Raw genomic sequence first — 16,626 nt, forward strand, 5'->3', positions numbered from 1 at the left:
GGACAAGCAGCAGGACGTTTGTCAGTCAGTATTCAAAATCGCAAGCTGAACTATGTTGGTTGGATAACTCCAGCAGTACCACAACACTCTGGGGTTCCCAAGCCAACCTGTGTTAGGATTAAGAAAGTAACAGAATCTCTCGGGGGGGGGGGGGGGGGAGAGAGAGTATACACTTCATTGCAGAGAAAGAGAATTTTCATGCACATGTGGAACAGAGTCTGGCTTGGATACTCTTAAACATGGTAATAGGTTTCCATTGGGTCAGAAACTCAGCTGCCCACAAAAAATTATCCTTACTCTTTGTGAAATATGAACACCATTGAAGGATCCAGTCCACATTCCTCAAACCATTAACATTACCAATCACCTAAACACAACCATATTTTAATATGAACTATTTCCTTTCCTTCTTCCACCAAAGTCCCCTAAAAAACTAGTCAAAAAACATGGGTGCTAAAACAGTGGTTATAAAATACAAGTCAGTAATGATCTCTTTGTAGACCAAGTTACTCCCATCCCCACTTAATACTGAGAAGAGTTGACTCAGTGATGTAAACAAAAACAGATCCTTCCAGTTCACATTTTGCTACAGATGGATCAGTTGTGTGTTGAAACAGACTATGAAAAGCTGAAAATTAAATTTCACTTAACCCATTTGTAAAGAAATAATCCAGCTATCCAACTCAGAATCCTATCCCAAATATATTTCACTTGTTCCCAACAGATGAGGACTACATAAATTCTCAGCACATTCCAGTCTTTTGCCCTTTTGACCTAAGATCATTAAAGCATAGCTGGGATTGCTGTTACTCAACCTAGCACCATCTTTACTCAGCATGCACAGTGCCTACTCTTTCAAAGAAAATGAAACACACAATTATACTAATATTACCTCTTAAAAATCTTCTGAACAAAAGCACCAATGGAGCATATGATGGTTCCACTTAGATTTTTAAAAAATGAACCAGCATTGTACTGAGAAGAAGCTCTGATCACAAAGCATACCACTTTTCAATATAAACGATTTTCACACAGAGGTGCATTTTATTTCATATAATTAGAATACAGCCACCATAAGGGCCATATCTCAAAATTCTGGTAATTACTTTCAATTAGTCATATGAAGCAATTTAAATAAATCATGGTCAAACCATTCCAAGACACTATTGCATCAGTCACTCCCAATTGAACAATCTGAATTTCCAATGAACACTCCACAAAAAAAGTGAAAGAGTAAATTAAATGGTGGCAATAATTAAGACTACATCGAACATTACGTACAACATTATACCTTTGGTATAAAATTACTTTATTTAACAGTTTGCCAATGCAGATCAATAAGAAAACAGATATTTCCTTTAAAATTGTTATTGCATCAAGTGCTAATTCCTCAAGGGGTTACTCTTTAAAATAGAAGGGAACACATTTCCTAATGCATCTGGTCCCATTAACTGAAGTTACAAATTAGATAAAACATTTAAAATCTTATTCCTGCAACAAATTTCAATTCTAATCTCATTATACTTTATAGTACATCCTGTCAAGTGCTTAGAGATGTACTCCCAATCCAAGAAGCTATATCAAATGTAAGGATTATTGTTGATATGTGCCATATTGGGGAACCGTCACACCTGCAACTGCATCACATGACTCCTGAAAAACACAGCCAGGTATGAGCAAATGGGTGCATGCAATGCCTACTCCATTTGAGACTTACACACTTGTAATTGGAGAAAGTTAGGAAGGAAAGAGGAAAAAGAACAGTGAGTTTTTGTGGCATCTGTTTGCAGTCTGTTCATGACTGACTGACTGGTTGCAAACAATGTCTATCAAAGCACCGAGCACCTTATGTAAGGCAGTAGTATCCTTATTCCTTACACAGCAAAATACCTTAAGCCGAAATCCCAAAACACAGCTCACGTCAAATCTCAATAAAGAGGAATCCATTCTACTAAGATAGAAAAATAGCACCTCATTTGCCAATTGTTGTAAGCAATCCAAAATGCAGAAAGGCATTTTTCACCCAATGAAAAAAAATTCTCTCATTTGGTATACGAGATCCTTTTCCCTGTGAACTGTTTGGATTCCTGCATGTTGCATATCTATTTCAATCTGAAATGCTACACAAGCATGTTATTCTATTGAGTAAATATGAAATAGATGCTTACAATTTTAAAATCACTTTACAGGAAGCCAAACTCACCACAGTGAGAAAATATTAAAAATGACAAATAGTCACAATACCTGCTTAAGTTGAATTTGTTGAGTTTTTCTGATACTTCCCGTAATCTGCAAAGAAAAAGTCAGTTGTGAAACAGAAAATTCACAAATGCAATCCTGTTGCTCAGTGCGTGCTCTCCATTCTTCATTTTCTTTTGTTCTCTCTCATGAGCTTCCACCTTTCTATCCCTAGAAATATTTTGCAGCTCTAACTTCAGTACAAAATGTGCAACACCAGCAACGTAACATTTGATAGTTTTCCCTGACTGAAGTTCCACACTGCACAGAACACCCTAACTAATCAGTTTAACAATATTTCTTCTATTCTCCATTGACTGCAAAGCTGAACTTCTAATTAGTGTTTGCAATGTTGCATCTCTTAAATACCAGAACAGGATTACTGATGCGACTACACAAAGCATACACAAGCACTTTCATTTCACATTCTAAATCCCTTAGTTTGTTACTTCCAGTACAGTTGTTACTTTATGAATTCATCTGTACTCATCAACCCATTATAAAGAAACCTCATTACAGTATTTGAACTTGAGCACTTGAGGCTGCTAAGTTACAAAATAAATCTTTAATTTGCAGATATACAAAGGTGTACATTAGTATTAGAGCAGTTTTAGGCATGGGATTAATTTTGTATATTATCATTACTTTAACTGAACTGCACAAAACATCCCATTAAGTTTTCAGATACAGCATGTGCCTAGATTCTAAAATCCCATTGGAAGATCATTTTAGTCAGAACTTTTCCAATAGGACTGTGGAGTCAGATCCTTTCCCCAATTAGCAATTTGGATCCCTGAACTACAAGTAAAAAGCACATATGCTGTGCAGTATAAGCACATCAGCCTAAAATGTAGCAAGAAAAAACCAGCTTGACCCATGATCACCTCCTTCTTCCTAAACACAACTGTAGGTTTTTTGAGTTTCTGTCCACCATAAATTTGGGGTATAAATCAAGAAATATTTTAAATTTTATTGGCTGACCATAAAGGTTGGACGCCACTGGTTTAAAGGCAACCTAGCCTATAGTTCATAGAAAGCGTTTCTCCAGTGTACTTCTTTCCCAAGTGGTGCTGTATTCACAGATGTATTCATCATCCTGTTTGTTCAGGTGGATTTTAAAGATTCTATAACAATATTCAAAGGGAGAAGTTTCTTAGTTAGCAACCATCTATGTAAACTGCTAATTCACTTTGTTACCTACACTGCACAGGACAGCAATTACCTGTGAAGGATAGACATCATAGGCGTTAAATAAATACAATTATTTATTACTTAGTAGGTTACAACACTATCAATCATCTGCTGTAATCAAGTCTCAAAATTCAGTGGTGTTACCATCATTTCAATATACAGTAATTTACGTGTTGGATTGTAACAGTTTCAACCACAGTTTGTTCATTTGAACTACAGTTCTGCCTCATTAGAACAAGGGGTTTGGAATCCATAAATTCCAACCCTCCAACATGTATACAGCTGAATGGCTTAGTTCCCACATGCCACCCATTTCCTCCACTAAACAAGTGCCCATTTTTGTGTCACTTTGCATGCACCACATGCACAGTATACAGGAAAGGACCCAAAAGTTGGCTACTTTTAATGCAGGAACCTGCCAACACGGGGAACCAAGCAGGCCAAGAGCAGAATGAGGTACACATGCATTCACAGTAAGCAAATCCGTACTGTAATGAAGCACAGTCTGCACTGTACTGAAAACTCCATTATTCTAATAAACTTAATAAAAGCAATCCATACATTTGGTATAGCGCCTTTTGGCCAGGCTATCAGGAGAAACTCCCTTCTCTTTTCAGATAATAATTCTCAAGAAAAAAATAATAAATTGGTCACTTCAATCCACGACTGTTTGTCGGATACTGCTGTGTGCAATTGGCTGCTACATTTCACCCACAAATATACAGTCAATTCACTTTACAGTCTATTCTGTGAAGCGCTTTGAGACATCCAGAAGACATGAAAAGCGCTATATCAAATGCAAGGATTATTATCATTACTAAATAGTGCCATGGGATATATATCATCCACCTGAACCAGCAAACAGGATATCAATTTAATTAATAACGATCATCCTTACATTTTGGGTAGAGCCTTGCATGTCAGGAGGGCTTCACAGAATATACTATAAAGTGGAGTTACTGTGTGTATTGTGGGTGAAGGGTGCAGCCGGCGTGTGTACAGCAATGTCCCACAAACAGCCATGAAAAACCACATACTTCCAGCATTGCATTGAGTGTCAGACAAGATAACTCAGAGGGGAGAGAGCTACCAACTGAGCTAGATTTTGAGCTATATAACATGGGTGAAATCCTACAACCGAGGAAATCTAAGATATTATGAGTATCACATAAGAATTGTCTTAAGCATGACATTTACTATAGTGCACTGACACAATATGTTAAATAAGGCAAGTGATAGCACTGCAACTAGACTATGTTGTGTTACAGGAATGATAATTGAATGAGTGACATACTTTCTAATCAGGGATCTAATATGTTAAGGTCTCATTAACTGAAGTCAGTTATGGAAAGATTTCCAAACCTCATATTCAAGCTGGTCTCCAAATCAGACACCCAAGCCACTCTCCTCTCTCAGCAGGCACTAGCCTGCTTCATGTCCACCAACCTACCTATCCCACCATTGGCGAGTGAACTTTCAGTCTTTCTGCCCCCCCACCCCCACCACTCTGAAACTCCATCTCGGAGTCCCTCCAACTTGCTCCCTTATCTCATTCTAGAGGTTTCAAGATCTCCTCTTTAATTGAGCCTTTGGACATCTTTCCCCTCCTCCCACACCACCTCAGCTTGTACAAGCTAGTAGTTAAAATCTTTCAGACATCTTCCCAATGTGAAGCGCACTATGTAAATGTAAATCTGTATTGTATTTCAGATATCCTGCCAACGTTTCTCTCCTGGTTAAATCTATATTTCTCCATTTCATGGAGTAAGCATGATGCTAAAAGTAACACACAAAACTACTTGATTATATAAAAATAAGTATTCTAGTAACAGATACATTACAGATGATCCTCAAAATCTGAAAGCAAATTGCAACCCATGAAATGTTCTTATCAAATTACATTGTACTTGGCATTCTGTACACTGCTCCATTTGCTGTTTGGGTAAAGCCAAATTCTCCTCTCTTCTAGTCAAAATTATACAATCGAACAAATTAGCCACAGTTGGATAGCAAACAATCCAACAAGACGGATGCACACATTTAGCCTCACTGTATTTACCTAAAAGGAACAATGTATTCAATCGCACAATGTCACTGTTAACAAATGGCCAGATCAGTCTCTACCATGAACCACTCTGGTAACCTTGAAAACAAAATAATGCACAGAACTTTACTGAACTTCTGGAATTATTTGTCTGGAGAAACAAGTAAACTAATGGTAGTAAAATGCCTGATAAGTATTTTCATGTGGTAGATTAAAAAATAGTGACATGCATGTGTACATGGCCAGCAAAACACAATGCAAATCATAACACAAAAGCTTATTTTCACAATGGAAGCATATATATATATATATATATCCCTGTGCAAGTAAGCAAGTAGCAAACATTGTTGGAATTATTATTATCCCAAAATGAGTTACCAAATTTGGAGTGAACATTTTCAAGAAACTAAAAGGAAAAAATTGGTTCACTTCTTCACTAACTAACTGATTGGAATAAGTATTGAAATTAGCCTGCACGTGCATGAAAGTGTTTCTGTTGTACCCATTTTCTCTGTGCAAACAAGTAAATAGTAACTGCTTTTTTTCCCTTCCAGATGTTGAGTGACCTCTATATATATTTCTAACATTTTATTTGATGATGAGCAAAGTAAAACACAACACACTTAATTGACAAGTAGACTGTCAGTTGTCACTGATCTTGATTTTCAGCTTGAACAATGACCAGATAAACCTCACTAGCAAAAACACATTAGCAGAATGCACCATTTTGTGAATCAATTTGCTTCTAAAATAACAGTCAATTGATGCTTTTCTTACATTCTTTAAACAGGTTACATCCCAAAATATAGTAATGGATCTGACACAATTGAATCCTCAACCGCTTTAATGAAGACTCTTTTTAAAACCTTGCACCTTTCATGTAAGAAAACATCTTGAAGTGCTTTAGAGAGGCAGAGCAGCAAACCAAATAAGGTAGGAGATGGGGTGGATAGGAGAAAGATGGGATGGGTTGAAGGAAGATGACCACAGCTGAGGTCAAAGAGATAGATTTTCAAAAAGGTTTTGAAAAAGGATTTGGGAAGAACAAGATGGCTGAACGATTGTTACCAATGATGGGACAGACATTTAGCAAGCCCAAGTTAACAAAGGAAGTAGAAGTGAAGAAAATTAGAGGCAGAATGCGGCAGAGGAGGAGGAATTTGAAAGTCTGAATGAAAGGATACTCCCTACTCCAGATAACTCGTCACTGAATCCTTTACAGAATTTACTGTATTTACAATATACCAGCCCATCTGTCTGACTTTCTCTCAAGACATTCTCTCCCTCTCTCTCACCAACTTTGTTTAACACAACTTTCTTTTACTTATTCTCTATCAAACTTCTTATATCTCTGACTCTGAGACTGCTGTGCTCTTTCCCCCTCACCCCACCACCACCCCCGACTCCAATCCTCCCAGGTTCCTACTTACTGCTAGGTAAATAAGAGGAAATTGGTGTAAGGAAACTTCCTTAATAATAATAATCCTTGCATTTGATATAGCGCTTTTCACGTCAGAATGACGTCCCAAAGCGCTTCACAGAACACACTGTAAAGTGAATTGACTGTATATTTGTGGGCGAACGCGGCAGCCAATTGCGCACAGCAATGTCCCACAAACAGTTGTAGATTGAAAATAACCAATTTTTGGGGGGGTTTTGGAGGGATTATTATTAGGCGTGTGCAGTAAGGAAACTTGCCCAAGGTTTCGCCCTGCCTGGAATTGAACTCAGGTCTCTCGCTTGCAAAGCCAGTGCTCTAACCACTGAGCTTAAGGTTCCGCCTGGGAATCAAACCCAGGTCCTCTCGTTTGCGAGGTGAGCTCGTTAATCACTATGCTACAGGTAGATATGCATCTTAAATCATCAGATTAAGAGAGGCATTTGATATATGGTGAACACCTCGCATAATTATTTTGTGCAGAAATTGTTATTGGGGTAATATGCTACTTAATCTGCAATAGCAATTTCTTATATAAATATACTTGCATTTGATATAACGTCTTCCACTTATGGTTTTATATACAGTATATAGCGTGGGGCACAACATGTCAAGCGACTGCCAGGATGGTGGAAAGCGAACTAGATGGACCTTGGGTCTTTTATCGCCTAGCAAATTCTTATGTTCCTACCGAGATGACATCCAAGTGCTTCACAGCGCTTTTACTGTGAAGTGGTGACTATGTGTTTTAGTTGAGTTCAGCAGCCAATTTTCACACAATGTCACACAAACAGTCATGAAGCAAATTACTAATTTTATCTGAAGGAATGTTGGTCAGGATACTGAGAGAAACTCCCTTCTCTTTTCAAATATTGCCTTGAGGTCTTTAACATCCACCTAAACAGGTAAACAGGATCTTGGTTTAACATCTCATCCAAAGGACACACCTCTAACATTGCAGCATACACCACTGCATTGGAGTGTCAGCCTAGACTATATGCATTCAAAGTACCAACGTGGGGCTTCAGCCCTTCCAACTCAGAGGTGTGAGAGAGCGCTACCAATTGAGTCAGGCTGACACCATCTTCAGTTTTTTTTTAAACGATTCTGGATGAGGGAGGTTGTTGGGACAGAACTCCCTGATCTACTTCCGAATAATGCCATGGAATCTTTTAATCTTGGACCGCCAGAACAGGATTTGTGTGTAATGCCCGATTTGAAGGATATGAACAATGTACTCCGTCGGTTATATACGGCAGTGTCAGCCCAGATAAATAGCTCAATTTTTGATGTGGGACTTGAATCCACCACCTTCTGACTCAGAGACAAGGCTTCTACTAACTGTGCCAAAATATTATTCACTGCTCCTATAAAAATGGAAAATTGCAATCAAAGAGTGGGTTAAGCCCCACAAGCCTTAATCCAGACCCTCATGTGGCACACATGCTAGGCCCCTCTCTACAGATGCAACCAGCTTCAATGCTGCGTAGGTTAAAACAACAAAATGTTCCATGATTACTTACCAAGCACCAATTTGTTCCCAACTTCGTTTTGAAACATTACACCATGTACAAGGCATTTTCCTTTATCCAATTTCCTCCCCATGAGCATATAACTGGGCATTCGTCATGTGTAAACCAGTACAATATCAGCAAGCTTTTCAATTACATTCGACTTCACAATCAAACCCAATTCTGTTCTCAAACATACACAAATTTTCCAGATGGGTTTCAAAGGTGGAACCATGGCTGATCTTACCCTCTGGTCTAGCCCATGGATACTGAAGCCAACCGATGCACGCTACTAGATTAACTAACTCAGCACAGCCTAGAATTTGAACCTATAGCCTTCAGAGCTGCAAAAGTATTGCTAAACTGACTGGTACCTTTAGCTATCTGGGCTATCAGAGGTGCTTACAATCCATCTGATTGCATATAGCAGGATGACCATCTCAGTCTATTTGCCTAGCCCCTTCCCTCCTTCAAGGCCCGTCTCAAGACACTCCTCTTTGACCATACTTTCGGTCACCCCCATACCCATAACTTCCCTCCATCCCTCCTGATCCCAATCCCCTTGCTCAGGTCCAAATTCCTGACTTGTGAATTGTGGACAGAATAAACAACGTAAGTAATTTTTGACGTGTTATTGGTCTGATCTTTTGTGCAAGGAAAGATTATATTAGGCCAAAAACAAACACCCTTTTTGGAAAAAAAAGGATTTTTACATCAGTTTCAGGGTTGCCACATCCCCACTGCTGCTAATTTCCAATCTCAATTGTATTGCTCTCAGAAGGACATAAAAATGCCATTAATCACTCAGCCATCTCTCTCTCTCTGCCACAGTTGTCTTATCTTTTTTCAATCAAAATCGATACCCTTTCTTGAATTGTACCAACTTACATCCAGGATGCTTTTTCTCCTACCTATATCATTGCTATGCTGAAATTGACACTCAACACTCTCCTATACCCATTCATTCTTTCCAGGACCTCATGACTGAGAAAATCGCTGCCTCTATAGGCTTTAAGAATCCCAAACAACAACTTCAATTTTCTCCTACTGTCTCCAATTTTGAGAGTATTTTCCATTTGGGCTTTAGCTCATCATCTTGGTTCTCAATAAAATGTTTAATTTTAAATAATCCCAAATATAAATATACCACTTACAATAACACACTACATTCATTTGGATATAGAGTAATGGAATTAATAAGCCTACTATAAGTGTACCAGTTGCCCAGAAAAATCAACAGCTGTTTTTAACAAGCATTTTAATTTCATATCAGCAGTCATACAGAACAATGCCTGATCAAAAGAACATGTTAAAAAAGATAGCTTAATGCAGACAAATAGATTTAATTTAACAATCAGCACACAATCCTAGGTAGAACATTTCCTATGAGTCATGATGGGTTGAAAGCATACTTCCATTCAGTGTTTTAAGAGTAGCTTGTTGCAAACAACTCATCAATAAAAAAAGAATGGAAAGAAAACAACCAGAATTATGTTCTCTATTTTGTCTTCAACAAATTTCAGATCAAGAAGTTGATTTTAGTAAATATTTTGCACCTAAACTACATGAAGTGACAAACCACTCTGAAGCTAGCAACATTAGACATTTAAATCCCAACTGGTAACATTTTGGTTAACTGGCGACCACTACACATACTTAATTTTATCCAATAAAGGGATTTTCTTAGTGGAATGGAGGACAAAAGGAAAAAAAAATGAGAAATATTCTTAGCCTTTCAAATACCAGGACCTTTGTTGCCAATAATTCTGTTAAATGTGCTAGAAAATATAACTGAATTCTGTAAACTGATCTATTTTAGACTGACATAGCAAATAAAAATGTTTTAGAAAGATTAAATTTGATCTTAGCTGCAGTGAGAAAATTGACATTGCTGTCACTCTTTTTAAAATTGTTTAAGTCTGTATGATTTTAGATTGGGCAATAGATTAAAGCAGTTTTTTTTCAATATTGGACTTCACTATCAAAATATTACAAGACACCACTGTGAATTTGAGTCTCCATTTTCTTGATCCAAGCAGCTTTGTAAGGTATTAAAATCTAATGGAACTGCAGCACCTAAATCACAAAATGAATCCACTCTTTCATTCCTTTATTGCAGCTTTTCTTTCTCCTATTTGGAAGGCAGTGATTCACTGAGGGACAGTTCCCCCTCAATGTCGGCACTTTTGATATAAGCACTGACAGCAAATGTCAGATGGGTTATTTTAGCATGAAGCAAACAACATTCCCAAGACAGATTCTGTTCTCTATATTCATACTTCCCGAAGTCACCGGTTATCATTAACCAGTTTTATCCTTCCCTACTCAGACAACAAGATCAATTGCATTATATATTACCTAGCTAAGATTAGCCTTTTATTTTTAAAAAACATGTATGAAAAGTTAAGCAATATGAAACTTTACAACCAAAATAACCCTCCCTCGACTCTATATTTAGCATTTTGTTCGTTTCATCGGTTTAATTTTTTTAAAATTATGGGTTGTGAGGGTTTATTTTTTAAAAATGAAACCTACACAACCCATACAATTTAGGCTTACTATAAATTACAAAAAGCAGCAATGGATGATACCTTCAAGATCCCTTTTTTAAAAAAAAATTCAATTACTCTACTTAAGGCAGTAAAAAAAAACTGGTTTCAACTTCCATTTTAACCTTTCCAGGACGCCTAATAATTTTGACACAAGAGCAAAATTACATCTTATAAATACAAAATAATATGTATTCGGATTCTGATCTGACAGAAGCGTTATTAAACCTCATTTTACGAGCCTGACAATTTTGTTGAACAGTTCCAAAATTACATAACTTTCACCCGGGATCAAATATTCGGAACTATTCGGGTCTAATTTTGTAACTGCTCTTTAAAAAAAAACCGATGAGAATTGGAAAGCAAGTGGCTCAAATTCCCTATTGCATCGACATACTGTAATTTTTTTTCAAAAAAAATAACCACGCGTCCCCCGTCCGATAGTTGCAATGAAGCCATTTTTTTTCGCCCAAAAAAAAAAAAAAAAAAATTGGGCCTATATGCCAGATGGAAACGCTCGATGGTGGAGAAGACACACCGCGAGAAAAGAAAAGAAAGAGTAAACAGAGTACTTTGCTAACGAAGCATCGATCTCCCAACCGCGAACCCGGCTTCCAGGCGACCTCGCCCAAGTCTCATCTTCACCCAAATTACGACCCGTGTAACCGCAAGTTACATATTAAGATTTCTTCCTCGGTTTTTTTTAAAAAAAGGGACGATCCCTTCCCCCCCCCCACCACCACCACCAGCAGCACCACCACCACCACCGCACAGACCGCCGGCCCATCGGCTGCTGAGTGACCGAACTGCTCGTGTTCGAGATCCCCCCCCCCCACCCCCGGGGCGGAGCCCGATAGCTAAAGCCGGGAGTAAAAGTCACTCTTTGTCCTCGGGGCCTACGCTCCACCTGAGGGACATGTTACCGGGTGGTGCGGAGGGGGGGAGGCGGCGACTCGCCACACAGAGCCGCGCTCCCTCCCCAGTACTGTAACACATTAAAAGAGGACGAGGCTGTCGATCCACTCCCCCTCCCCGCACCCGCCCACCCCGCGGCCGCATTGTCTCAGCAACTTTTCCGCCCGGCGCCGACTGCACGGGGCCCTGCACGGGGCCGGCCGCCTGCAGCGGGGAGAGCGGCGGCGGATTATCGTCGACCTCCTGCGGGCGGCCCGTCCGGCTGGGGCGGGCCTGGCGTGCCGTGGTCTTAGGCCGGAGCCTGAGGCCTGCGGCGGCTTCTCACCTGTCGTTCAGCTGATCCTCGGTCCCCGGTAACGGGTGCACCACGAAGTGAATGGACGTCATTGCGGCCCCGGCAGAGGAGAGGGAGCCGCGCGGCGCCAGCCAGGGAGGGAGGGAGGGAGACGGCGGCCCCCACACACCCCGTACAGTCAGCAAATCCCGGATTTCTTAAAATAAAAAAAAAACTCAACTAGTTCTCAGGGCTATTTTTTTTTCTCCCCCTTCTCTTCTCTCTCTCTCTCTTTCTTTTTTTTGGTTAAAATTCCCAAACGTTGGGCCAGGAGACGGTTTGACACCCGCCGCCGATTTACACGACGGCCGCCATCTTCCTGTTGATGCGTCCTCTCCGACAAGGTCCGCCTCGGCATTGGTGGCGCTCGTCTAATTGGCTGCTGAGGGCGAGGGAGGGGGGGGGGAGGGGCGCGGGGGGAGTCAGGTGACTCGTCAGGGAGGTTTATGGCAGGTCAGCTGGGGGCCATTGTTAGAGGGGAGCACGTGACAGAAAGAGCCACCTCCTCACCCACATGCACATGTATGTACTTATTGTACCCTGGACCCTTTTTCAAGGTAATAATAATAATAATAATAATCCTTGCATTTGATATAGCGCTTTTCACGTCGGGAGGACGTCCCAAAGCGCTTCACCGAACACACTGTAAAGTGAATTGACTGTGTATTTGTGGGCGAACGCGGCAGCCAATTGCGCACAGCGGTGTCCCACAAACAGTCGTAGAATGAAAATGACCAATTTGTTATTGTTTTGGGTTTTGGAGGGATTATTATTAGGCTCCGTGTGGAGTAAGGAAACTTGCCCAAGGTTTCGCCCTGACCTGCCTGGAATTGAACTCGGGTCTCTCACTTGCAAAGCGAGTGCTCTAACCACTGAGCTACAGGACTCCACAAGGTACTTGCAAAGAAAGAATTTGCTGGGCTATGGGGTAAGAGCAGGGGGTGTGGGACTGGTGGTAGCTCTTTCAAACAGCCGGCACGGGCACGGGCACTGACGCACTGGCACCACGGCCTCCGTTCATGCTCCGTGGTCATGCAGAACGCTACCGTTTGGTTTAGCGAACACATGTGTAACTTTCCAAGACCAGAACCCGAATGAAGTGGTTTCGTGAAACGCAAGAGCACATCTGAGGACGCGCGCCGGCCGGACCAAAGGTGCCATTTGCCACACGACGGTTGTTATTTGGTACAGGTCTTGACCTGCAGCAATCCTCAGCGAAATTGTTCGTTCATTTCATTCACGGCTAACACTTCAAGGGAGTTCTCGAGGTGCACTGCATTATTCAAGGTGCCGTCCTTCAGATGAGACATTAAACAGAGGTCCTATCTGCCTGTTCAGGTCAACATTAAAGATCCTATTGAATTATTTGAAAGGAGAGGAGAGTTTCTCCTGGTGTCTTAGCCAACAGTCTCCAGATAAAATTGGTCACTCATTTGTAGCTCTTTCTGAGACATAGCTGTGCAACATTGCTGTGTAGGTGCTGTTCACCTACAAATATAACTCCTGTAAAATTGTGTGAAGTGCTTTGAGACATCTTGATGACTTAATAAGGAGCTATATCAAAAGCCAGAATTATTGTTACATATTACATGTGGAACTCTTCATCTTGTTTGGATATTCTTAAACACGGTGGTGGGTTTCCACATTTGTCAGACATCAGCTGACTAAACATTTTTAATTCATGGCTCTTTGCGGGACCGTGCTGTGCACAAATTGGCTCCAGTGTTTGACAGGAATTAACTTTGAAATATTTGAAACATTTTGAGGACAAAGATTATTATTAGATTGAACTTTTTACCAGATATCTATTAATGTTTAAATCTATTACTTATTTGATTTAAAGCATAAATCAAATTATCAATAAATCACCCCTTGGTGACATCATCCGCAGACATGGGGTCAACTTCCACACGTATGCAGATGACACCCAACTCTATCTTTCTGCCTCCACTCTCAACTCCAGGACCACTGCTGTCCTGACAGACTGCCTGTGGGACATCAAGTCCTGGATGAGGGCACATTTCCTACAGTTGAATGTGAATAAGACTGAGTCCCTCCTGATTGGTTCGCGCCAATGCCTCAGCACCTCAGGCTCTGGCAGCATCAACCTCCATGGTTGCACACTACAACTCACCAAGTCAGTCAGGAACCCAGGTGTCTTGTTCAACCCTCAACTGTCTTTTCTCTCCCACATTCAAGCCATGACCCGCTCTGCCTTCCCTCAACTCCATAACATCGCCCGACTCCGCCACAACCTCACCCCTCAGGCCGCTGAATCTCTTGTTCATGCCTTCATTACCTCCAGGCTCAACTATGCAAATGCCCTGCTTGTCAGCCTTCCCAACTCCTCCCTCCACAAGCTGCAGATAATCCAGAACTCTGCAGCCCGTGTCCTCTCCCGCACCAAACTCCGTGACCCCCATCTCCCCCATTCTCGCCCGACTCCACTGGCTCCCTATCCTTCAGAGGATCCAGTTCAAGATCCTGGTCCTCACATATAAAGCCCTCCTTGGCCTTGCCCCACCCTACCTCTGTGACCTCCTGAACCCCTACTAACCCGCTCGTTCCTTCCGTCCAGCCGGCTCTGGCCTGCTCCACGTCCCCCGACCCACCCGCCCCACCATTGGCGGGAGAGCCTTCAGCCATTCTGCCCCCAACCTCTGGAATTCCATCCCCCAGTCACTCCGCCGCGGCCCTTCCTTAGCCTCCTTCAAGTCCCGCCTCAAGACTCTCCTCTTTGACCATGCCATCAGCTACCCCCCTTCCCCTCCCCTTCTGCCCCACTGACCCCAGCTCGGGTCTGAAATGCTGTACTCTGTCCAGCGCCTTGGGACATCCTCCTGACGTGAAAGGCGCTAGACAAATGTAATCTTGTTGTTGTTGTAAAAGTCTGTCCATTCCATCTCATTGATGTTTCCGTTGTGGCATCTAATTGTATTTTGGATCCGAGCCTAAAGACCTTCCTTTTTGATTGTGTTTACGGTCACCCTTCCCTCTCCCCCTGGCTCAGGGTCAGACTCCACCAAGTGCCCCGGGGCGCTACCCTGTGTGAATGGCGCTATGTAAATGCAAATTCTTGTTGTTGAAGCCTCCGGGGAGGGGCTAGGCAGGTTCTGCTTGGAGCTAAGATGGCTTCAAGATATCATGTTTGGCAACAGAATGTCGTAAACGAGTCAATCATCCAGAGTGGGATTCTTGTTAACTCTGCTCCAGTTAACCCTGCAAACTGAAGCTATAATGAGTAATAGAGCAGGCCTAGGTGGACAAACAACGGCAAGCTTGCCAGATAGTGTTCTCAATAGCAAGCTTTGTGTTTTTAGCTGGTTAAACTTCAGACATTGCTCTGCGCAAATTGGCTACCGCTTTCACCTACAAAATAGTCACTATACTTTAACAGCAAAATCCTGTAGAGCGCTTTGGGACATCTTCCCCATGTGAAAAGCACTGTGCTGTATCAAATGCAAGGATTATTATTATAGTCTCTGAGCTAAAAAAGAGAAGATCCAACAGATGAGCTAAATTGGAATCTAACAGGATTTCAACCGGTGACCCCGATATGCAATGCAGATGACTATCAGCCTGTCAGCCTGGTTTTATCAGTCAGCACACTCTCTGTGTCAGAAGGCCATGGGTTCAAGCCCATGTGAGGACTTTGAACTGACAGTCTAAAGTGACATTCCAATACAGTGCTGGGGGAGGGCTGCGTTGTTGGAGGTGCTGTCCTCTAGGCCCATAAACTGAAGTCCCATAAATCTCTTCAGGGTGGACATTAAAAATCCCTTGGCAGTATTCAAAAAGAGATGAGTTTCTCCCAGTGTCCTTACCAACAATCCCCAAATTAAAAAAAATAAATTGGTCATTCTCTTCATGGCTGTTTGTGGGGCAATGCTGTGCGTAAATTAGTTGCAATATTTACCTACACAGTCACTGCATTTCACAATCAAATTTGTGAAGCATGCTGCAATGTCTTGATGACATAATAAAGCATGGATGCAAATCCTTTCAAAGATTATTTTTATTTATTGTGGTAAATTAAAATTTCAGTGATAGCCAATGATGTCTTTTGGGTTGCCCTGTTATTGATGGTTGCAATTAATATGATTTTCAGAAGGTAGATAACGTAACACACGGGAAATTACTTGCTATTAAGAAGCAATATTGTGGCATAAATAGAAAATTGGTTGGGAAGCAGGAGACAGTGAAATGGGAGTTGTCAGGCAGTGACAAGTGGTTCGTCCAAGGATTAGTGCTGGAGCTACAAACCTTTCACGATATATATAAATGACCTGGATATAGAAATAGAAAGCATCATATCTAAGTTTCCTAACAACATAAACTAGTAGGTATAAAAATGTTGAAGAGACGAGAAAACAGAAAAGGGCAATAGATAGATTATGCTTGTCCTC

General features: G+C 41.2%; 1 protein-coding gene across 1 annotated transcript in view; it reads right to left on the bottom strand.

The window, feature by feature from the left end:
- The window catches only part of ubr5 (ubiquitin protein ligase E3 component n-recognin 5), an 81,427-nt gene extending 68,854 nt beyond the window's left edge, over positions 1-12,573 (bottom strand). The window contains 2 exon segments of the mRNA XM_007887953.2: positions 2,245-2,289; positions 12,212-12,573. Of these exon segments, the coding sequence (XP_007886144.2) occupies positions 2,245-2,289; positions 12,212-12,273 (107 nt within the window). The 5' untranslated portion in view covers positions 12,274-12,573.
- Between the last annotated feature and the right edge of the window lie 4,053 nt (positions 12,574-16,626).

The sequence above is a fragment of the Callorhinchus milii genome, unplaced genomic scaffold (genome assembly GCF_018977255.1).
Source record: "Callorhinchus milii isolate IMCB2004 unplaced genomic scaffold, IMCB_Cmil_1.0 Scaffold2, whole genome shotgun sequence".
Lineage (NCBI taxonomy): Eukaryota > Metazoa > Chordata > Chondrichthyes > Chimaeriformes > Callorhinchidae > Callorhinchus > Callorhinchus milii.